The sequence below is a fragment of the Urocitellus parryii genome, chromosome 10, assembly GCF_045843805.1.
Source record: "Urocitellus parryii isolate mUroPar1 chromosome 10, mUroPar1.hap1, whole genome shotgun sequence".
Classification (NCBI taxonomy): Eukaryota; Metazoa; Chordata; class Mammalia; order Rodentia; family Sciuridae; genus Urocitellus; species Urocitellus parryii.
The window spans coordinates 76,273,844-76,299,333 of record NC_135540.1 but is presented as its reverse complement, the minus strand read 5'-3'; the positions used below and the strand labels follow the sequence as shown (position 1 = coordinate 76,299,333).

The 25,490-nt window shown below is 34.4% G+C and overlaps 1 protein-coding gene across 1 annotated transcript in view; it reads right to left on the bottom strand.

Annotated features, from left to right (window-relative positions):
• Positions 1-3,914: 3,914 nt before the first annotated feature.
• Ptpn13 (protein tyrosine phosphatase non-receptor type 13) overlaps positions 3,915-25,490 on the bottom strand; it is a 190,216-nt gene continuing 168,640 nt past the window's right edge. Inside the window, exons 38-48 of the mRNA XM_026413769.2 lie at positions 23,719-23,812; positions 22,965-23,102; positions 22,327-22,415; positions 19,162-19,205; positions 16,227-16,330; positions 13,817-13,965; positions 11,921-12,011; positions 9,373-9,710; positions 7,444-7,659; positions 5,969-6,031; positions 3,915-4,526 (exon numbers count right to left, since the gene is read on the bottom strand). Coding sequence (XP_026269554.2) covers positions 4,431-4,526; positions 5,969-6,031; positions 7,444-7,659; positions 9,373-9,710; positions 11,921-12,011; positions 13,817-13,965; positions 16,227-16,330; positions 19,162-19,205; positions 22,327-22,415; positions 22,965-23,102; positions 23,719-23,812 — 1,422 coding nt within the window. The 3' untranslated portion in view covers positions 3,915-4,430. The remainder of the gene's footprint in view (positions 4,527-5,968; positions 6,032-7,443; positions 7,660-9,372; positions 9,711-11,920; positions 12,012-13,816; positions 13,966-16,226; positions 16,331-19,161; positions 19,206-22,326; positions 22,416-22,964; positions 23,103-23,718; positions 23,813-25,490) is intronic.

Sequence of the window (25,490 nt, the reverse complement as noted above, 5' to 3'; positions counted from 1 at the left end):
TTTTTACACATTCAGTTTTAGAAATCTTTTAAAAAAGTTATAAGCTGAGCCCAGTGGCACACGACTTAATCCATGCTACTTGGGAGGCTGAAGCAGGAGATCAAAAGTTCAAGGAAACTTAACGAGACCCTGTCTCAAATAAAATAAAATTTAAAAAGGGCTGGAGATGTAGCACTTGCAATAGCCACATGCAAGGCCCTGGGTTCCATCCCCATCAATGCACAAAAATAAAATTAAAAAAAATAAAGTTCAGATACTTCTGGATTCAGGAAGATTTTAAAATATTGACACAAGTTTTGAGGATATAACTCAGTGGTACAGCACTTGCCTAGTATGCACGAAGCCGTAGGTTCAATTCCCAGCACTGCCAAAAAAACTCCTCAAAACAGGACACAGTGTTAGATACTAAGGAATGGTGGAAACTGAGGCAGACATGGAAAGGTACACACTTCCACTGTGCATGTTTTCTTTGTCCTTATTAACAGGACTGAGATTTTGTTCAGTATTGCAAAATGCCTAGCTAAAAGTATTTTTTTTTTTCTTGAAGTTAGAGGTGTGCATGTGACAAAATTCTTGCTAATAAGATTGAAGCAGAAGTCTGCTTATGGTTCCTGGGGAGTCTTGCTTTCTTGCCCTAGGCACCGACAGACCCTTTCTCCTTGTCAGTTCCTATTTCCTTTTGGATCATAGAAGTAATAGCAGATTCTAGATCATGAAGGAAAGATCAGGATAATTATAGAACTTGTGACTTATTTTTTTCCTTTTCATTCCTGGAGATTGAACTCTGAAGGTTTTATGCATGCTAGGCAAGTGCTCTTTCACTGAGCTATACTCCCAACCCTTTTAAATTTTGAGTGTCTTGCTAGGTTGCTTGGACAACCTCTAACTTGTGTTCCTCTGCCTCATCCTCCTGAGTAGCTGGGATTACAGGCATGTGCCTCAGTGCCTGGCAAGCTGTTGACATTCTTGAGCTATAGAATCAATCCTAGCCACAGCCAACTTCTGAAATTGTTTCCTTAAGGAAAGGAAATAAATCTTTCATTTGTGTAAGCACATTTGGTTGTTTTTTTGATACTTGCACTCAAACACATTCCCAAACCAGTGTATTAAAATTTTGTTGGTTTTAAAATTTTATGTGGGCTAGCCTATAATTTGTCACATTTATCTGCACCATGACAAGGTATCTTGAATATTTCTAAATTAAGGAAAATAGGAATCTTTTCTTTCATTATCAACAAGCATAACCGTGGTAAGCTGTTCTTTTAATTTCTTGGATTTATCACATTACATTTCAATAGCTAGTTATTTTTAAACGCAGAGATCTGGCAGGCTGCTCTGAAGCCAGATTTAAAAAAAGTCTGATCTCTTCTCAACACACATTTTTCTCCTGTTTATCATAACAATTCAGAAACATCTATACTAATGACATGTACCATAGTTTTGATTTTGAGATAAAGTTATGTTTTTAATTCTCCAGTGTTCAGGATTATACTAAGATACCATTTGTTTTTTAATTAACACATGTTCCTTGTACATATTAATGGGATTTAATGTTACATCTCCATACAAGCATACAGCATGCCCTGATCATATCCATCCACCCTTGCCCTCAACCCCCTTTCCCAGTCCTTAGTAAGTACCATTCTTTAAGGCGGACCTTTTTTTTTTTTTCTTTTTTGTTTTCACATACGAGGGAAATTGCAGTACTTGTTTTTGTGTCTGGTTTTTTGTTTTGTTTTTGCTTAACACAATGTTCTCTAGTTCCATCCATTTTGTTGCAAATGACAGGATTTCACTTTTCTTTGTAGTTGAATAATACTCTCTCATGTGTATAATACCATATACTTTTTTTATTCATCCATCTGTTGATGGGGCACCAAAGCTATTGTGAATAGTGCTGCAATAGACATGGTCATGCAGGTGTCCCTTTGTATGTAGATTTTATTTTCTTTGGACACCTACCCAGGATTAGGATACCCAGATCATATGATCATATGATAGTGTTTAGTGTTTTTGTGAAATCTCTATGATTTTCCTCATGGTGACTAAACAAATTTACAGTCCACCAACAGTTTATCAGTGTTTGTTTTCTTTACATCTTATCCAGCATTTGTTATTTTAGAATATATTTTGGTTCACTTTTATACATCTTCTATTAAGACTTGTACTTTCCCTTCTCTAGCACTGAGTTGTCACAGGGAAACATTTGTTCGGCCAACTACACTTTCCAGCTTCCTGGTACTTGGGGGCTGTCAATCAGCCAGTTCTTGCTGATGGAAGGAGTGACAGTGATGTGCTTCACTTCCAGTCCTGGCCTGCCTAATAGAACCCTCTCCACATGTGCTCTTTTTTCTTCTGGCTGTAGGAATGGAGATTCACAGGATGACCTTGGAAGCACATTTGTTAATCATAGAACTTCCATCAGCCTGAGTTCTTAAAAATGGAGGAAGGAGAGCTGCCCTGTTGGGTCGTTTGCCTGCCCAGATTTGTTATATAAACTAGAAATAAACTATTATGCTTGATCCACTAAGTTTTGGGTTTATGTTTTATAATACTTGGCTAATACAAGGTCTGTGAGGAGCTAGGCTGTCTTTATACATTAATGTGATATTTGAGTTTTTTCTGTGCCTGGGCTCTGTGGCCTCTTCTTTCTAAACAGAGTGGTCTTAGCAAGTGACTCATACCATTCCATGGTGGTGGAGCCAGATCCCACGATGCAGGCAGTAATGGGTTTATTATAACCAAGTTTCCACTCAGGGGTCATAAACCTAAACCCAATTTTTTTTTTTCTCAGTTTCCATTTCCTAGTTACATTCTTTCCAGAGAAAGTATCCTCCAGCTTTGCCCTCTCCCATCTGTGCTGACTTCTGATGGTAGCTAATTGCCCTCAGCTGTACTGGCTCTTGGAGCTTTGCCTTGTGGCTCCACATGCCCAGGAAAACAAGGCCTCAGGATTCCAACTCAGAACAGAGATTTCCAAATGTTTTTAAAGTAACAGAAATCTTTTTTTTTCTTTTCCCAAATGATAATTTTGTTTACAATTAAAGTTTATAAAAGAAGTCTTCCGATTGAAGTGGGAATGGTGGTGGTGAAGCTTCTCTTGCCAGATTCAGATCCCATTCTGAGTAGGAGCCAAACCTGTTACTTGGCAAGGGAGCCACCAGGAAGCTTTATTTATTTACTGATACTGTCTTCTGCCTTCAAATAGCCTCATCTCCTTAGGAACAGGTCCCAGTAAATCACTGCACTTGGTTAGGATCACAAATTCAAATCAATTAGCTCCAAATTGATATAATCTTATGATGAACCAGGGAGTGTTCTGGGTCTTGGAGTGGTGTCAGGGCTGAATGGAAGGAGACAGAATTCAGATTTAGCAAAACAAGTTCAATATTGAGAATCACAGAACTGTAAACTAAAGCAGGCATTCGGAGGCTGATCTGTTTTCCTTCCTATTTGGCAAAACCAAATATAAACCTCTCAGGCAGTACAACATTGGTTTCCTTGATTCTCCTTTTGGTTAACTGACTATTCTAAGTATTACTTCAAACAGGTCTTAAAATACTCTGATTTATGTATCAACTAAGTGTAGAAAGTGGGCACCACTTACAGGGAGGTAGAAGTTTCTTCTACTTAGCTTCTGTTAAGCTAGACATGACCCTCATGAAAGTGCTTAATCTACAGGATGATGACAAACTCCCATTCTCTGTTGCCTGGACCGACTGGGACCAGCTGGGGAGATGGGAAGTTGGAGTCCAGAGGTCACTGGCTTCCCAGAGGACTGTGTGTTGTGATAAAAAAACTGAAAGTGTCTGTCTACACAGTTTTGGCTATTCATGTTTTAAGGTGTATTTTTATTTACAAAGTGAAAATGATACATTACAAACAGATGACACAGTTACAAACATCTGATAAATTCATTTTCATGAAAAAGTATATAAATATATTACAGGAAATTCTATATAGTAAACATTAGAAATTGACATGGTAAACAACTGCTACCTTTTTTCTATGCCAATATTACTGTCATTTAAAGCTTAAATACTGGTTTCAAGTATCCTCTATAAAATACCTCTACTTTATTAAAATACTGGAAAAATTTTTTTGCTATAAACAAGATTGGTACATTAAAAATACTCAGTGTATCCTATAACAATGTCCACTATAATCAAATGCTGCCTCTAGCCTTTAGACCTGAATTGTTCAGTTAGTGTTAAACATTTTTAAATAATTGTCATTGGTTATGGTAGCTGTAAAAATACAGCATTTCAACACTATTTATTGTTATAAAGAATGCCCCTCCAAGGTAGAAGAGAATAAGCATAATATTGCATGGCCTTGCTGCTCTATAACTCTTATTTTAAGTAGAGAGCAGGAGTTTGTTGGAGGTTCAGGAGAGATACGGAGACATCCAGAAGGCTGCTCTTTCCATGTTAATTAGAAAGCTGAGGCTGGTCTTTTTGCTCTTCTTCAGCCTGAAGACGTGTCAAGACATAGAGGATGACTTGATAGCAGAAAATATATTGATCCTATAGCCAACAAAACAAAATAACAGCAATGAATATACAGAGAACTTTCAATGTGTCACAAATATCATACTCAGCTACACCTTTAATAGAAGCAATGTTTGAGGAGTTTAGAAAATATGGAAAATTTTTGTTTAAATGCTAAATGTCAGAAACATTAAAAAGCAGCCTACAGAATTGTGTAGTATCAGAAAAATTATAAAAAAACAGAAACCGGATTGACAATATGAGGGGTAAAGCCTGGGAGTTGGAGGTGGTGGTATTTAGAGAACTAAGTGAAGTTGTCTCCAATTGGCAGCCATTTCTATTTTTGTGCTTTGATAATATTTCACGAAAATTAATTTCCTTCATAATTTCTGCTAGATTTATTGAACTCACCTTGATGTTTCAAAATACCAAAAAATCAATATAAAGAAGCTATTAAAATGATTTCCTTTAAATAATTTAGAACAAAAGAATATACAAAGAGAGAAATCAAAGTTTGGGGAAATATAATTGATATTTACATATTCTTTAAATATGAAATCTTTTCTTTCAATATTTTAGAATAAAAGAATATGAAAATCAAAGATTTTTGAAAATGAATCCTTGTGGTTCTCAAAATTATTCTCTATAAGTTGATGGTATTGGTATCTGAGGTTTTTTTTTTTTTTTTTTGTTGTTATTCTGTTGTTGTTATTAGCAACTCTCTGAAAGTAGAATTATGAGTAGCCTTTTAATTTTCTTGGTGCTCACCTGTATTTTAGCTTTTCTGCATTTGCCACATCATCTCTCTTTCTCTTACATTGCCTACAACTCTTTGGCAAATACACTTCACATAATGTCCTCCTCTGTCCACACCCACCACTCTGGCTATAGGCCTATGATAACTCCCATGTACTCAGAGGAAAGCCCAAGATCTGGCTCCTATCACTTCTTCTCTGACTTCACATTCTCCCACTCTACTCTGTGCTCTGGTCATGACCATTCTTGAACCTGTACTTACTTGTGGTCCACTCCCACTTAGACTTCCATGGAGGCAGTGGACTCTGCCCGAAGGCTCCCCCAAATAGCTTCATGACAACTTCCTTGAAATCTCTGCTTAAGTGTTACCTTCCAAATGGTAACACTATTTAAAATTATATCCACAATCTGCCATGACTGATTCCCTTTACCTACTCTTCTTTTTTCTGAAGAGTACTTTCTTAGATCCTATATAATTCATTGTACATATTTAACATATTTATGGTCTGCCATCCTTACGGCAAATCCTGCTAGAATTCCTCTGTTACTCTAGCAGGATCTGACTAGGTTGGTATGATTGTTTGAACTCAGGAATCCCAGGCCAGCCTGGACAACACTTAGACAGCCCATCTCAAAAAAAAAAAAAAAAAAAAAGTTTAATAAGAACTTTTTAAACTATTAGAATCTTTATAAATTCCTTCTTCAAATAGGCCTAGACTTACCTCTGTCTGAACCATTCCATGTCTTTGTAGTCTCATGCAGCGCACTAAATCAGAAATGTCAAACTGCCCAAGAAAATAGAATGTACACGTTAGATAAAAAGGGAAAAAACCACATCCCCAGCCCTATTTTATATTTTATTTAGAGACAGGGTCTCACTAAATTGCTTAGCCTCTCACTTTTTCTGAGGCTGGCTTTGAACTCACGATCTTCCTGCCTCAGCCTTTGGAGATTACAGGTGTGCACCACCGTGCCTGGGCCCCCTTCTTCACTTTCTAGTAGTTTTGGGAAATTGTCTTAGACAAAATGACTTAGAGAACTGACTTGTCATCAGTTGGTATTCTTATTTATGATCTAAGAATTAGGGTAGGTTATTATCCTAACTAAAAATCTGTAACAAAAATTCTCTTTCCTAAAATTTGGCTAATTTCTTATAATTAAAAAATATAAACTACTTTCCTTAGATATTGCATTTCTGAATAAAATTCTATATCTTTTGATTTTAGCTGACATTTAACAGTTTGAAAAAAGGACGAAATAGACTATTTAGTTTTGTTCTACATAAATTATTATAGTTGATATTTTAAGAGTATGTAAAGTACAAAATAGAACTACTTTTAACAAATCTTTAAAAGACAATTATTGGCTTGGGAGGCTGAGGCAGGAGAAGTGCGAGTCCAAAGCAAGCCTCAGTAATTTAGTGAGACCCTATCTTTAAATAAAATATAAAAAAGGGTGTGGATATGGCTCAGTGGTTAATTGCGTCCCTAAGTTCAAACCCTGGTACCAAAAAAAGAAAAGAAAAAGACAATTATATTAATTATATATTCTAGTTTCTGTCATTTTTACATAGATTTATACTAATTAGATCTAAAAGTAAGATTATACTCATATTTGCTTGGTTTATTTAGTAATAATTTTTTAAATTGGGAGTAACTGTTTAGAAAGACAATTTAGCATTAATTTGTATAACAAAATGTACATTTCTTATACATTTTCTTTTGTACAATATTTTTTTAAAAAATCTTTTTAGTTGTAGATGGAGACAATACCTTTATTTATTTATGTTTATGTAGTACTGAGAATCAAACCCAGTGTCTCACAGATGCTAGGCAAGCACTCTACCATGGAGCTACAACCTCAGCCCTATACATCAATATTTCTATCCCCAAAGTGTGATGAAAATTCTGACTTTAATCTTATACAGGTATAAAGAGTATAAAGGATAAAAATGCAACACTGCATATGGGGCTTTTGAGCACACTATTAAAATACACATTATTTTTTAAAAAATATTTTTTAGTTCTCAATGGACATTTATTTATTTATGGTGCTGAGAATTGAACCCAGTGTCTCACACATGCTAGGCAAGTGCTCTACCACTGAGTCACAGCCCCAGCCCTAAAATACACATTATTAAACAGAGTCCAGAATAATTTCTGATCATAGGCAGATTCAGAATATATCTTGTACTCACCTCAAGATCTTGACTGATTAATCCCAGAACCACATCTATGCATATCAGGGTCCCTGAACGTCCAATGCCAGCACTGCAGTGCGTAATGATTGGGCCTGACTTATGGACGTGTCTCATGTAAGAGATAAACGTGAGCAGGTCATCTGGCTGAGAAGGTGTATCGTGGTCTGGCCAGGCAGTGAAATTCAAATGAAAAATATGTCGCACCTCTCCTGTCTGAAATTGTAAAACAATTAGTACATAATGTCATGCAATATTATTCCTACATAATTAGTTCTTATATTTGTCCTGTCAAATTTTGAATTGTGTATTGGATCAGATCAAAAGAAGAATGGAACAGGTGAAAGAATTCCATTAAGAAACATATGGAGTGCCGGGGATATAGCTCAATGGTAGAGAATTTGTAGAAACCTGTGAGTTGGGTCCCCAGTGCTGCAAAAAACAAAACAAAACAAAACAAACAAACAAAAACTAAAACAAAGCCATAAAACACACATGGAAAGCCTTCAGCAAGAAGGCTGCTAGATACGATTTTTTTTCAGTGATGGAGATTGACCTAGGCCTTGTGCAGATCAGGCAAGAGCTCTCCTATTGACTGATATCCCCAGACTTGTAATGAATCTTTAAATACACTGGACACAGGGCTAGGGCTCTAGGGCCTGTGACTGGAATGTCCTCCCTCTTCCCACCCCCAGTTATGCCTCTGTGGCTCACTCAACAACTTCAGTTTTTCTCACATGCCATTTCTTAAGCCTTCCTTCACTATTGAAAATGCAACATGCTTTTCTCTCTCCCTCATCCGTTTGTCATTCCTTGCTTTATTCTTTCCATAGCACTATTGACACCAGTATCTTAGAAGTAAACCCCATGAGGTGTGGAATTTTTTTTTGTCTGCGATGTTAATTGCTCAATCCCTAGGGCCCTTTAACAGGGACTGAGCTCTACAAATCTGTATGGATTAAGTGACCCAATCACTTGAGGAATATTGAACAACTGTGCTAGCCTCTGTGATAGGTAAGCTAGTGTATGTGATTAAAGAAGTATATATCATATGGTACCCATGAATACATATAATTTTTATATGTCAAAACAAATTTTAAGTTAAACAATAAATATAATCTCTAATTCTTTGTAAAACAACAAATCACAGGCTACATTTGCATGCCAACCACAAAACTGCACTGATATACTTTGCTTCTGTGAGAGTAAACCATCTTGTTTCTTTAAAAAAGCTAACCAACCAGTAGGAAATACATTACTCACCATAGCACCCATTATTGGAGAAGGGTGTAGTAAGGGCAGGGAGGACAGAAGTGAGAAAGCAGCTGTAGCTCTACTTAAGGTCTGACCACTTACATAACTCAAGCTAAATGTACTCAGTGTTAGTGACTACAGTAAGAATTATCTAAATGACAAATGTTAATGTTAAAATTGTCCATTTATTTTCAAAGGTGGAAAAGCTACCTTTTTGAGGGATATTTTCAACTCAGAAATTTTAAAAAACTCTTAAAATAGAGTCAACTTTGAATTTGACCTTGAAAAATAAGTTTCCAGGGCTGCGGTTGCAGGTCAGTGGTAGAGTACTTGCCTAGCGTGGATGCAGACCTGGGTTTGATCCTCCTACTGCAAAAACAAAACAAACAACAAACAACTCGAAGAAGTTTCCATCCCATAGCTTCTGAGCCATTTTGTGCTATCACTAAGCAATGGATGACAAATGATCATGTATTCATTTTCAATCTAATACAGTACACACTGGAGGAAATTCATGAAGAGGGTCACATTTAAAATTTTTATGCTTGATAAGAAAAAAGCAGGGGCTTGTGACTATTAATCTAAAAATACATTGACGTAACCATGGCAAGAGTCCTGGCCTGGTTTCCAATGAGGAGATGAGGCTGACTACATGGAAAACTTTAATTCACTCACCTGAATGTCTTCTAGGGTCAATGCCCTCACTACAAAACCCTTCAGCTGCTGCAGTCTCACAAGAGCCAGCCGAAGTCTGTCGTTGGCCATTGTTGTTTTGCCCAGGATGTTAGGCCAATAGCGCTGGCACTTGATTTTTTCTCCTTCTACTTCTTGGGTCATCATGGCTATCACTGTGGACTTTTGTTCCCAGATCATCTGCCAAAAATCTCCAACAGTGGTAGGAAGGGGCCCCTGGCAGGCAATGTAAAGAAACTCTTCCTTCCCCACTGGTATCTTGATGAAACTGGCATTAATATATCCACCTTCATCTCCAAGAGGCACTCTTGTGGCATCATCTGTGAATTTCCCACCACAAAACCATTTATATTATATATTGTTAAACAAGAGTCAGATAGCGTAAGTCAAAGGTCATGGGAAATTCTTATAACCATAGCTGCAATCAGAAACACATTTTAATAGAAGTATATTTTAAAAATAAAGCACAGCAAATGATTTTACATCTACTCCTTTCACTCATATTTAAGAATATCTAAGATGTCAGCTTTGTGAGTTTCTCATGTTTGAAATTTTGATAGTTACATAAATTTGGTTAAAGAAATAAAAACAGATGCATATTGAACTTCCTAATAACTAGAGGGGGTGGGATTGTAGCTCAGTGGTAGAAAGCTTGCCTAGCACATGTGAAATATTAGATTCAATCCTCAGCATAACATAAAAATAAATAAATAAAATAAAGGTATTAAAACATTAAAAAATAAAAAAACCTAGAGAAATAAGCAAAAACAACATTGCTACTTCTACTCCATCAATATTTTAATGCCAATGACAATAATAATAGTACTAAGTGACAATGCCAAACACCTTTTCATATAATAAAAGTTGATATTATTGTGTCATTAAATAACTTACTACAAATACCTTTGACATAAATAACCCTTGTGGCTTACTTAAATCATATATTTTTTATTAGTCATCCAAAGAATAATAATAAAAAGGAAACTCATTTGCACATAGACCATCTTTGTTTAATTATAACTTTGTAGAGTCAAAATATAATCTTTAAAACTAGGCTGCCCCAATGAAAAGTATGTATTAGCTCTCTTTTATTGAAGTTATACAGTCAATGGTTTATCAAGAAAATAAATTTGCATGTATGTGTATATTAGAAGTCATTTTTAGTTCAAATATCTATAAATTTCACTAGTAATTTTGGTGATTATCAAATTAAAACCTTTTTGTTTTTTGTTAGTGGGGTTTGAACCTAGGGGGTGCTCTACCACTGAATTATATCCCAGACCTTTTAATTTTTTTTTTTGAGGCAAGTTCTTTCTTAAGTTGCCCAGGCTGTACTAGGACTTGTGGTCTTGCCTCAGCCTCCAGAGTCTCTGGGATTACAGGAGTGAACCACCATACCTGATTTAATTTAAAACCTTTTAAAGATAGGTTTCAAAATTCTCTTTGTTATTTGACTTCTATCCTGCAGGCCATCCTGGCTGTTTGTTTCATGGAAATGAGTTCACTAATTAGTTTTTTTATTTATGACTTATCCCATTCTGATTTGATATTCTCATCTGGGCTTTTTTTTTTTTTTGTCTTAAAATAACTCCCACCTACTTTATGATCTATTCCATTTTTAAAAGGCCAAGATTCACTTTTTATAGGAAGTTTTTCAAAATAAACTTTGTATCTTCCATCATGATTGAAAACTTCAAGTGCATTATTATTGAGTGCATTATTTGACATTGTTGGGTTGTGTAAAGATAAGGTCAGTGTGTTATATGTTGTAATCCAAAGTGCTAATATGTAAATTTGGCTGATAATAACTAAAAGAAGTTGCTAGAGCTTAATTTCCTTTCCCTTCCCTTCCTTTCTCTTCATTTCCCTTCATGCTGGGAATTGAACCCAAGGTCTGCTCATGCTAAGCAAATTATCACTGAGTCATATCTTTATCCCTTACAGTTTAATATTTTGGCTATGTACATATACTTGTACAAAATTTTTTAAAAAATCAAACTGTTGGTTGCTGAAATGGGCAAAGCATAGCTTAAAATAATGCCTTTTATTTTCTTCTGGTGTCTAAATGATTCGAAGTCTAATGGTTTTTTTTTTTTTTTGGTGCTGGGGATCAAACCCAGGGCCTGTGTATGCTAAACAAAGACTCTACATCACCAGCCCTCAAAGTCTGGTAGTTTCACTGTAGTCATATCCATGTATATAGCTACTAACATCACTGACATGTCTGTAAACTTAAAGTAAGTGGAATAAATTGATGGTGGTTGTGACATGAATTCAAAAAAGTGCTCATCCAAAAGCCAATTCATATTTTTAAAAAGACTTTAAGATTTCTCTGAGTTTTAGAATATATAGATAATTTTAAAAAGAATTCACATTGTATATCTAAATTTGCTACTAATGCAAATCTCTGAAAGTGTTATGTATGTAAATGCTTATGTGATGGATAGATAAGCTAAACTAGCATACAGACTTTAGATCAATTTAAATTATATTGAACATACATTCAATGTAAAGCCAAATTGGAACTTACAGGGAAGTATATTTTTGTATCTGTTCTTCTTTCTGTTTTCCTTGGTCTGTCCAATTAGGCATTGATCCAAAGGCTTTAATTCTTGAAGATTCTATAAGCAAAGTTGCAAGTAAAGTTAAATGTGTTGAGAAAAGCAGTAATTCAGCAAATGTTTTCAATGTGTTGGGTACAAAATTAGTTGACTGAAATAATTAGGTGTTAAGAAAACACATCCTAAAGTAAACCTAAAATTAATACTGACTTGACAAATAAGTGTTGAAATATATTATTGCAAGCACCTTTAAATATGTTGCTCTCAATTAACTTTATGAAATAGTACCTTGTGTCAAAAGTTTTAAATCCAGTTTCAAAATGTGTGCAATTATTTTTTTAGAAAAGAATATACCTTATAAAAATAACTTTGGCTTAATGTAATAATGTAGAATAAGATTTCTTTTTTTTAAATTTTTTATGTGTTCTTTTTAGTTATACATGACAGTAAAATGTATTTTGACATATTATATATGGAGTATAACTTTCCATTCTTGTGACTGTACATGATGTGGAACTACACTGGTTGAATCAGACATACATTCACATACTCATATATGAAAAGGAACGTATGTCTGATTCATTCTACTGTCTTTCCTATTCCCATACCCCCTGCCTCCCCCCATTCTCCTTTGTCTAATTCAGTGAACTTCTATTCCACCTGCCCCCACCTGCCCCTTATTGTGTGTTAGCATCACCTTTCAGAGAGAACATTCAGCTTTTGGTTTTCGGGATTGGCTTATTTCACTTATCATGATAGTCTCCAGTTCTATCCATTTACTGGCAAATGCCATTTCATAGAATACAATTTCTTGACAGCATTGCCTGTGGGGTGATAGACTACTCCATACCTGATATTGTTGTGGTCATATAGTCCACTATTGTAAAATCAATTCTCACTTTTCATTCATTCCCTTATTCAAAAAATACACCTTGAATGTCTATTATATTCAAGGTACTATGGTAAGTGCTGGGAACACAGCAAAAAGATATACTTCTGGTTTTCATGGAACTTATAGGCCATTGTGAGAAAGAGGCAATAAAGAAGTAAATAAACAGGTATTGAATATGGGCTTTGGGGATATTAAAAAACTGCTATGATAGAGAAAAACGTAGATCAACTTTATAAGGATTGTGATAGAAGTTCTCCGATGAAGACCTTTAAACCTATGAACTTAAGATATCATTTCCAGGGGCTGGAGGTATAGAGGGCTTGCCTGGCACGTGTGAGGCACTGGGCTCGATCCTGAGCACCACATAAAATAAATAAAAATAAAGTATTAAAAAAAAGATACAAAAGTATTTTTTAAAAGATATTTCCACAAAAGAGATTTGGAGAAAGGAGGAGTATACCTTCATTCCTGTGAGCTTCAGTTTTGAAATCTATACAATACAGTAAGTCTTTTGACTTACAAAAATCAAAGCAACAAGCACAGCAGATGCTCCCAATGAAAGTTAGCTCCCTTTAAGGGTACTGAAGCTCAGGAAGTGGTCAACTAACAAACCGCTGTTAATAATTAACATATCATATGAAGTTTAGTAGACAGAATTTTTTAAAAAAACCTTTTTATTGTTATATATGTGGTAGGGAAAATAATCTTCAGAGAGAATTTTTACCAAGTTCTGAGTAGTTAATATGATCTCTTTTAATCAATATCATTAGGGTTCTGCTTAGAAAAACAGATTTACTGCCGGAGATGACAAGATGGTGCTTCTATAGTTGGAAATGAGTTGACTACAGGTAGAGTTGGAAAGTAATAGGCACTCCAAAATGTCTCCTAACCTTGGGTTAGTAAGTACACATTTCCCTTACAAATAATGTAATGGTTCTTTGTAAAGAAAAGATCCCTTGGCAGGTGCACTTACCTCCAGCTCTTTAGAAGGAATTCCTTGATCAAGTAAACCCCGTAACATTCGAATGACAGATTTTAACTTGGTCCCGGTGTATTTGCCAGAGGGAGCCACCTTGACCACAGGGAGTGCAGTGAGCTCCTCATTTGTCAGAAAGAGATGATCTAATAAGAAGACCAAATGTATATTATTCCAATAAATATAATGTTTATGTTTAGATAAAAAACAAACAGAATCTCAGATAAGTAGTGAACTCAGATTTTGTTTTATAGTTACTTTTAGTCTTGTCAACTCCTTGAACTAAATAAAATTGTGCACATAAGTCAAGTTGATATAATCATGGTGTTTGGGGGACTCAGAAATGGCACCCCAAAATACAGGGTTTAGGCATACTGAGTACAGAACCTTTTCCCCCAAAGATATCCACAGAACCTTTAAATAGTACTCTAAAATTTCTCCCAACTTCCTGTTTTAGAGCTGGCAATAAATAAATTCCCTGATCTATCATGTTTAGTGTTAGGTCATAAGATCTCATTCTAGAAAGTGTCCTGCCCTATAACTGGAAGAAATAGGAAAAAACTGAACCCACAGTCCTTGCTGATATTACCCTCAATGTATTATTATGTATTATCATTAGGTTGTTCCTTTTCTCTGTAATCACATTTTTATAAAACTGGTCATTCTTCATTAAAACTAAGCATTAAAAAACAAAACAAAACAAAAAAGAGATGATCTAGCTGGAATACAGCAGACCATTCTTTAAAAAAAAATTTCATTTAACCTGTAAATGAATTAATTCAATCCTATTCTCACCTCATCTATTTTTACAAAAGGAGGGATCTTTAAATATGAGAGAATTAGGAAGGCAACAGAATTAACAATAGGCTGATAACTACAATCAGCCCAACAAGTCTTTGCCATAGCTTGGCTCTGTGATACCCACAATTGCTCAGAAGTTCTTAAGGTTCCTGACTCTTCATTGTTTATACTTATAAAGTAGTTTATATTCTTTTTGTTTCTCTTAACTTTCTCAGCCCTTTCATTTGATTTTTATTACACTGTTTTTATGAGGAAAATTAAAATTTTATGAGGAAAATTTATATTTTATATGGACAATCTAAATTTGTTTTTAAGCACATGGGAAAAAATGAAAAAAGATACTTCAAAAATTCATACAATGGGAGATTGCTCTATGAAGTGATTTTCTCTTCACCAGCCACTCTTGGGCACTCATAGGTAATATCCTGTCACCTGATATTTTCTTTAAGCTGATGAAGAATTAATTCCCTTGGGTTCATGAAAGAGCTGAGTCAACCAAGTATGTTAGAACAGCTATGAGATTAATTTGTACCTGCTCCATGGAAATTACTTATAATAGAAGTAATTATTCACCTACACAAAAGTAGGAGAGACTTCTTGTTATAGCCTTCACAAATGTAGCTTTAACTCCATCACTTGATTAAAGCATATTGATGATACAGCTACTATATAGGCAACAATACTGCTGGGCACCATGAGGGCTGCAAAGTTGGATAAAGGTACCTCAGGAAGTGCAACATCTGGCTGGGGCATGGCTAGTGGAAATACAAATTCACTCACATGAAACAATAATAAACTTTTTCAGAACTGTGTATGAATGCAACAGGAGCCAAGGGCTGGGAAGGTAAGTACAGGCTACTGGAGGTGACAAAGCACCATGTGCACAACAGTCAGCCTAAGTCAAGAAGTGTTCATTCAATGCCACTGATTTCATTTAAAAAATTAAGATTTCAAATGATAAAACCATAGCATTTTTTTAAAAGAGAAAATAAGGGAAATGAAACATGGTTAGGATTCTGTTTTCCCACTTGCTCAGTTATAAAATGCAAAGGAAATAATAGAATAGATCAAATACTTCCTAGTTCTTAAAAGATGAGGCTAGGAGTCAAGAACAAAATTCCCCACCTTTCAGCCATTCTACCTGTTTCCCCATAAATAAAGTGTATTATTAATAACTTCTCATTCCACAATGGCAAACTCATGACTTTGTGTTTCCATTTAAAGTATTAACAGATTTATTTGTATGCTTTACTCTAGGGCAATGAGGCTTTTTTTTTTAATATTTATTTTTTTAGGTGTAGATGGACACAACACAATGCCTTTATTTTTATGTGGTGCTGAGGATCGAACCCAGGCCCCACCTGTGCTAGGCGAGCGCTCTACTGCTGAGCCACAATCCCAGCCCGCAATGAGCTTTCTGACTACACCTGTGGGAATAATTTGGTTATATGTTGATGTTTGTCTATGTGATTTAAATGTATGGTGAAATCAAAGAACATACATATATGATGGAATAACATCCATATATTCTGAAAATCTTCATTTTTAAACACTTGTTTTCCTATCCATTGTTTTGAATGAAAAAGCCGCTAAATAACACTCTTGCCTTTATCAGGATCTTCATGGTTTGTTGTGTCTATGGGCAATTCATCACTTCCCCATGTTATCTCATCTTCATCAGTCTTCCTTTCTTGTGACTTCTGAGTTAAGCTATGCCAACAAAACACATTTGTAATATTTTATTTTTGTTCACAAAACAAATTTAAACATTATGGCCCAACCACGTATTTTTACCACAATTATTACAGTATTTTAAAATAGGTTGTCTGATTAGAAAAGCCAAATCCATAATTCTTAAAATTTATTAGCAGAAAGAAATTAAACTAAGGTGCAGACATTCATTGAACATAGTTTGAAATTTGTTTTCAAATACATCCCAAGTCTTTGAACCTCGAGCTGAAGGAGTCTCCTTGACGATGAGGAAAGTGGTGATTCAATGCCCACCATTCTGCATGGATGAGTAATCACAACTGGTTCTGGGTACAGCTTTCTCTCCTTTTTATTCAGCACCTGCCCACTACTGCATCATCTGGAAGCTCCTTAATTTATTTAAAGAACCCCCTATTGATGGAATTAGTCTTTTGTTACAATCGGAGGCCAGGAGGACATTCCTGTATCTGGGCACTCAATGTAATGAAACTCAATACAAGTTCTTATTATTCTAGGGGTGCATGGCAGATGGTATTCCTGGAAAGTTAGATGGCCAGAAAGTAGAGACTAGGTAGAAGAACGGGGTTTAGGGCTAAGATGAGATGAAAAAGGATTATGTAATAAAGTCCGAATACATTTCTCACTTTCTGATAAAGGAACAAAACAGAGTACTTATATCTTGATGACAACAGTACACATGACTAAAGCAGGATATGGTCTAATGCTCCAAAATGTCAACAAGAGGGTAATAGTTATGTTGCTTTTATGGTAGATGTATTTCTCTGCTCTGATTCATTGCAGGCTGAAATTGGTACTTCATTAGCAAGTTCTGTATTCATGAGGTTGATTTTGTCCTCTAGATATACACTTTGTCTGTAAAGATGTATTTTGGGATTCTTCCATAAGGCTTTCCTTTCTTTCTCATTCTTTTTTTAAAAAAATTTATATATGACAGCGGAATGCATTACAATTCTTATTACACATATAGAGCACAATTTTTCATATCTCTGGTTGTATACAAAGTATGTTCACACCAATTCATGTCTTCATACATGTACTTTGGATAATAATGATCATCATGTTCTACCATCATTTCTAACCCCATGCCTCCCCTCTCTTTCCCTCCAACCCCTCTGCTCTATCTAGAGTTCATCTATTCCTCCCATGCTCCCACACGCTATCCCACTATGAGTCAGCCTCCTTATATCAAAGAAAACCTTTGGCAGTTGGTTATTTGAGATTGGCTAACTTCACTTAGCATTATCTTCTCTAACTCCATCTACCTGTAAATGCCATGATTTTATTCTCTTTTATTGCTGAGTAATATTCCATTGTATATATATGTCACATTTTTTATAATGCATTCATCTATTGAAGGGCATCTAGGTTCTTTCTCATTCTTTTGAATAACTACTCAGTATTTCATTGAATGAGTACTTTCTAATTTACTGTTTCTCTTAGGCATTTTGCTATTACAAACAAAAGTACAATTACATATTCTATGTAATATTATAAAAGAATAATCTTCCTGCAGAAATGTCTTTGTACAAATATGGCACTGGGACCGATTCTTAGAAATAAAAATCGCTTGGTTTGAAGGATATCTATCACATTTCTTTGATCTATTATCCCAATCCATAGAAACATTATTATTTTGTTTACACTAAGAAAGACATAATACTAGTGATTCTAATTACAAGATCCTTCATGATTTAGAGATGTTAAAACAAAAATAAGTCCATACAAGAAATAACAATATGCAAAAAATTTATATTTTAATATAATTTCCAATTACTTTTTCAAGAGATTACACTAATTTACTGTTCCTCTTCCCTCTTTCCCTGTCCAACAAAACATAATAGGTGCCTGTTTATTGACACCCTCCTTTTGGATATTTGCTAATTATTTGGCATAAAATTGTATGCACTACTTCATTAATAATATGTACTTTACTGTCTTAGTAAAAACTTCACTGTTAATTTTCATTTTGAAGAAAGAGCAAATAGCACCCTTTGACTTCCTGATTATCATCTAATATGAAGCAAAACTGTATATAATCCGCAGGTCTTTTCAGATAAATAGTGTTAAAAAATCTTACCTAGATTAGAAACTGTTTTCAGAAAGAAAACTTTGGTGGGGTTTCAAAAAGTTTCTTACCTTCTTTGGTTTCATTTAATTAATAAAAATTAAAATATTTGAAAATGCAGAAAAATAGAGGAAACCAAATTACCCATAATCCTAGCAGGAAAAGAAAATAACTATCATTACTGTTAGCATGTTTCCCTTTTATTTATTTTTGATGTGCTGGGGACTGAACCAAGGGCCCCATGTGTTCTACTCAAGTGCTGTACCTCTCTGCTACATCTGCCACCCCCTTCTTTTTCATTTTTAGACAGAGGTCTCTTTAAATTGCCCAGGCTAGCCACAAATTTGAGATTCATCTGTTTCAGCCTCTGGAGTAGCTAGGATTACAGGCTTGTGCCACTATTGGTTGAAATACACTTTATTTTAGGCCACTCTTTCATTTTTTAAATTTTTGTAGAAATCTGTTTTAATAATGTGTCCTTCGCTCCCCTCACCAAAGGTTAAGAGAATATTGCTTTACTGAAGCAACTATATAGTGAATACATTTTCACATGCTCATAGAACTTCCTTAAAATGAAAAATTTAAAACATTCTTAATATTCAACCATAGTTTCATAATTTACTCATTTACTCAACAATGTTCATTTTACTGGAAAAGAAATGGAAATCTTCAGAGCATTTCTGGGGGGGGGGTGAAAAAAAGAAAGAAAAAAGAATGGAAGTATTACACTGAAAACTTTTCTTACCTTTCAATGTTTATTTTTTCTTCGTAGCCATTCATTTTAGAAGACTACAATAAAGAAAAATAGAAAATCAAATTAGGTTATTAGACAATCTCATAACGTTTAATTAAACAAAAATTGAACAATCTCATAATGTTTAATTTTTTCTGTGAATTATTTCTTATATTTAATGTTACTGTTCACCCTCACAATACAAGGACACATATGGCATTCAATTAATACAGACCAAACAGTGGTTGAGAACTTTGCAGTGGCCCAACAATTCTTTTGGCCCCATTCATTCATCCTTGACTTTTCATTTCTTATGTGAGGGATATTAAAAGTAAAGAGGTAAGGAGAAAGCAAGGTGAAGATCTGAATGATCATTTAGATATGCACATTTGGCATATGCTTTTATATGACTTCAATTTTTTAATCTGAAAATGAGCTGGGTGCAGTGGTGCCTTTAGTCCTGGCTACTTGGGAGGCTAAGGCCAAGGGAGCAGTTGAATCCAGGAGCTCTAGGCCAGTCTGGGCAACACAGAGAGAACCTATTTGAAATAAATATCTGAAAATGGCTCAAGTTTTAGTTTTAAATGTGCTATATCATCTTGCTTTTTATCAAACATCAATGATCTTGAACTTAGAGCATTTATTTCTGAGACTCCAATACTGCATAGGTAGTTTACTATAATTAGGAGATGCCAAGTAGTATTCTCAAATGGTGAGTAAATCATACATTTGATCTTTTTTTTGGGGGGGCGCACTAGAGATTGAACCCAGGAGTGCTCTATCACTAAGCTACCTTCCCAGCCCTTTTAAATTCTAAGAACAGGCCTCATTAAATTGCCCAGGCTGACCTTGAATTTGTGACCCTCCTGCCTCATCAGCCTTCTGAGTTGCTGGGATTACAAGCAAACACCACTATGCCTAGCAGGACAAACCATCTTAACAAATGGGAAATTCTTTTTATCTCATGACTCTGAATTATCTAGCTCCTCTGTACAATTCTTCTTTCACTTGCTAGGCTCAAACCCATGAGTCTCTCTTTCTTCCTTTTTTTTTCCAGTACTGGGGATCAAACGCAGGGGCACCTGACCACTGAGCCACATCCCTGGCCCTATTTTGTATTTTATTTAGAGACAGGGTTTCATTGAGTTGCTTAGCGCCTCACTGTTGCTGAGGCTGGCTTTGAACTCACGATCCTCCTGCCTCAGCCTCCCCAGCCGCTGGGATTACAGGTGTGTGCCACCACACCCAGCACATGGGTCTTTCTTTTACTTCTTCAAAACTGCTCATCTCTTCCTATGGGAGGCACTTTTGAAAGACTCATCAATGTTTTTTCCTCCTGAGCATATTCTTATTCTAAAGCAGGTTTCTTGGGTTATTCTCTTTTGCAGCACCTTTTAAAAAATCAGAACCCCCCCCCCAAAAAAAAGTAATAGACCTTATATAATTTGTAATTTCATATTTATTTGTAAGGTTTTTCTCTTTTCCTCTCCACTAGACTATAATCTCCATGAGAACAGGAATTTTCTCTGTTCACCATTGTGTGCCTGAGACATAGAGTACCTTATATATTTAATAAAAACATCAACTTTAATTTGATGTTTCAGTTATAAACTTTGTAGAGTTAAAGAACACACATAATTAATTTATCTTGATAACAATTTGAATTTATTTGAGGGAAATGTAGAATTTTTTTTTGTTTCCTTTTCTTGGGGTGGTGGTGCTAGAGATTGAACCTAGGGATAGTCTACTACTGAGCTATATCCCTAGTTGTTTTTATGGGTTGTTAGCCATTATTGCCTAGAATCCACGGTCAGACATAATTATCTTTTTAGGTGATAAGAGTCACTAAAAGTTTTGTGTTACATTTGATTAAAAATCTAAAATCATTTACAAAATAATCTGAATTAGAAATACAACAGGAAGCATACTGATGCATTTTAGTACAATGATGCTAGGACAGCAATTAACTGTTAAGTGAAAAGCAAGTTTTGAATAATGTGACAAATTTATATTAAAAATCAAATATGCACACATTATCTGTGCTTTTTCTAACACGCATAACAGAAGTTAAAAGTTTTAACAAAAACTGCCTCATGAATATGAGGAATGAATAAAAAAATTTTTACATTTTAAATAATTCTGTGTGAAATGTTTTGTAATGAAGATATACTTTCAAAATCAAAACAACAAATATGATAACTTGGAGTTTTCTGCCATAATTTTTTATTTTTAAATCTTAGTTATAAATGAGAATCTATATAAGTTAACAAGTTTTTTTCTTTTTTAATGAAAAGGCATTTGATATGACATTTTTGAAATGGCAAAATTTCTATGTATTCCCTTAGTTAAGAGACTTTAGAACATAATGATTTAAGTGGCACTCCTAGTAATAGTAAAAATCTAACTTAAGTCATCATGACTTAAATGTTCAGAAAACTTTTTTTTAAAAGAACCTATCAATGCTATAATTCCTAATATTCTGTAGTATGAAAGAATATATAAAGTAAAACTACAAAAAGTATTATATTTTGATATATTCAATATGTATATAATCATTCTTGTAGATTAATAGATATTCAATAGATATAAGCTTCCTTGTATATACACATATTAAATATTTATAAATGTTTAGATATAATATTGTGCATATAAGATTGTAAGTACATGCATGGATGGTTAACTATTTTAAGAATTCAAGTCAGCAGAGCTTTGACAATTTGAAGATATGGAGTAGGGAGACTAAGAATGATAGAAGAGTTGTTTTAGAATACTAAGCAAGGTCAGATTTGTATAAATAGGATGATGCTGAGTTTGAGGAACCCTAAATATAATATGCCCACTATTTTATATTTTCTCTTAGCCCATTGTCCCAGAAGATCTGAAGATTTTAAATTTTAAATAAGAATTTGAAAGTTAGCCATTATACTTTTGAAAACCAGTTGTTTCTTTTTTCTTTTCTTTTTGAAGGAAATAAATGATGATTCTTTCTGAATGAGTAATAATTGATCTGAATGACACTTTGATGTAACATATAAAATTAATCTCCTCCCCCCCCTAAATATAATTTGTCAATAAAACAAGCAACAATCTCAGATTATTTCACCTTCCTGGTTAAGTCACATGATTCTAAAGAAGTTTAGTATTCTAGGCTGTTTATCTAGGTATTATTATCCTTACCTCAGTAAAATCCTCAGGTAAAGGTGAGCCATCACAGTCTGTATCTTCTGCTTTCTCTTCTGATAACTTCCCATTTGTCTTTAATGTATCTGGGAGAGAAACATACAGGCCAAGAGAAACTAACAGAATTATTGAGGAAGTAGAAAAGTTTTCATCAGTCCTCAACAGAAGGCAGTAAATAAACTAATATCCACAAATTGTTTCAGTGTTCTAACTGTAAATGTTAGAAACAAATGACATGGTACATGTCAGTCAGTATAAGACTTCTGGTTAAAATTATCTACATGGTAAAGCATGTGCTTAGCAAGCACAATCCACTGAGTTTAATCCTCAACACACACGCACACACACAAATTGCATGCCTTCACAATGGCTTATTATAACTGGGGGAAAATGTTTAGACCATCACTTCTAAAAATAAAAGCCATAATGTTAGTGATACAGTTTTTGATCTCATTAATAAGGTAATCTTCCCACAAATATGGAAAAGACAAAAATAGGAGATAAAATCTTTTATTTTTAAAATATTACTCAACAACGAGGATTATGCTAATATTTTTCACATTTACTAAAAAGATGTTCCCTAGAGAGTTCCTTGTACTCCTTAGAGTATCAATTTATTCATTTGGTTCATTTACCTGAAACAGAGGCATCTCTTGTAACATAATTTTGGTTTAAAAGATTCTGGGCTTCCTCATCGACAACATCCAGCAGAGATTGGATAACTTCAGCCTCTTGAGGATCATCATAAATGTCATCATCTTGTATGTTGGATTCTTGAAAAACAGAAATTTTACTTTAAAAATACTGACACAAGAAAGGGACAACATGCTAGGTCTTTTAAAACTTTAAGCATCTACTTTGAAAGGCAGCTATGGTTACTAATGGGACTCAGTCATTTCTAGTCCTAGAATTAGTCTGGTGGCTCAAAGAATTAATCAAAACCAATGTTGGTGATATACCTTTCCATGAGACATTAATAATTTTAAGTTTATATTCTTAAATTAATCTCAAGTTATTAATTTGGGAAAGAAACACAAGTTATGTTATAAAGGTTATGAATATAATAGGTCACACAAAACATTCTCAAAGATAAATTTCCTAAACTATTAGGTAGTTTGTGAAGTGGTACTTCATAAAATGCAAGAAACACTATCAAACAAGACAGCTGTCTTTTCAATCATTTAAAAGTAGTTCTAGTCTCAGAGATTAAACTAGATGGAAGGCATTTGTATGTTAATGCCATTAACTATTAGTTTTATGTTCTTTTATTTCTTTGAACAATCATCTTTCCTTTTAAAGCTACAGTAACATGGAAGGCAAATGAGAGGATACCTAATATTTCTTTTGTTATTTAAAATTTTAGGGGATTTAGAGTAATTGGATGACTACCTTTGGACCTGGTCAAGTTCATTGATTCCTTCATCTGAGGAGGAGAATAATTTCCTTTAGGGTGCAAGGCTTGAGTTATTTCTTCCCCATTAACCTAAAGTATAAAACCAAAACACATCATCAGATTATTATGTTACCAACTTCTAGGATAAGGAAGGTGTGCACAATGCCCCTCTCTTCTTCCTTACTACAAAATTCATTTTATGTATTCCCATTTAGATCTGTGTTTCTAGAAAATACAAGTGTAATTAAATGTGCAAAGGGGATGAAGTTTTCCATCATCAAATATATCTGGAAACACTAGATTAAATAACATTAAATTAATATTTTTTATTCCAGGAATTCTTACAATACTAATATATAGTTTGAGTTACTAGAAAAGAAATGTATTATATACAATATTAAGTTTCTTGAACTGCAGAAGTCTCTTGCTTAAGGCATATTTTATGGAACCTGTCCTCCAAAGAATATTTTAGAAATAGAAAAGCTTAAAAGTTGAGGGAAACGGGAAAAAAAATCAACTTTTTAATTATTTATGAGGCTATTACATGGATATACACTCCAATTTAGTGATCTGATCATCTTGTGGGCTTAAACATTTTCAAATTTAGTCTATATCTCATGTGAATTTAAGAAAAACAACAATGGCTTCACTACTAGATAATAATGTAACTTCCTAATGCAATGGTAAACTGTGAAACACTTCATACAGTGTAACTTGTAGAAAGAAAAATGGGGCTGAGGTAGTGGTAGAATGCTTGCCCAGCATGTGCTAGGTCCTGGTTTTCATACCCAGCAACACATGCAGAAAAAAAGAAAAAAAAAAAAAGATCTGAGCAAAAATGCAAAATTTAATGATTAGTATAAATTAAAATAATTTTGTACAAATTAAGCTTGTGGTTTGCTTTGAAGGTCTTACTCTTTATACTAAGATAAAAAGGACATGTGGTAGATGCAACACAATTATTTCTTCATAAAGAATGGTGATATACATTGTTGGTGAGACTGCAAATTAGTATAATCACTCTGGAAATCAGTATGGAGAGTCTTCAAAAAATTAGGAATGGGGGCTGGGGTTGTGGCTCAGAAGAAGAGTGCTCGAGTAGCATGTGTGAGGCAGCGGGTTCGATCCTCAGCACCACATGAGAATAAAATAAAGGTATTGTGTCCACTTACAACTAAAAAATGAATGTTTAAAAAAATTAGGAATGGAACCACCATATCATCCAGCTACCCCACTCCTCAGTTTTTATTCAAAAGAACTAAAATCGGCATGCTATAGTGATATAGCCAATGTTTATAGCAGCACAATTCTCAATAGCTAATTATGAACCCAGCCCAATGCCCATCAATAGGTGAATGGATTAAGAAAACCCAATGGAGTTTTAGCCATAAAGAAGAATGGAATTATGATATTTGCTGGTAAATGGATGGAACTGAAGAATATTGTACTAAGTAAAATAAAACAAACTCAGATAGTCAAGGATCAAATGCTTTCTCTCACAAGTAGAAGCTAGAGCAAAATAAGGGAAAAATTGAGAGAGATTGGGTATCATAAAGACAGAGGGAAGATAGTGAAGTAGAAGAAGGAGATGGAGAGGGAGGGAGGAAGTATGGGAAAGGGGAGGAAATGCAGAGTAAATCTGACAAAATTAAATTCCATGCATGTATGATTGTGTCAAAATGAACCAAACTATTATGCACAACTATAATGTACTAATAAAAGAAAAAAAAAGAATGCTGATATAATGATGTCAGAAAGTTTCACTGGG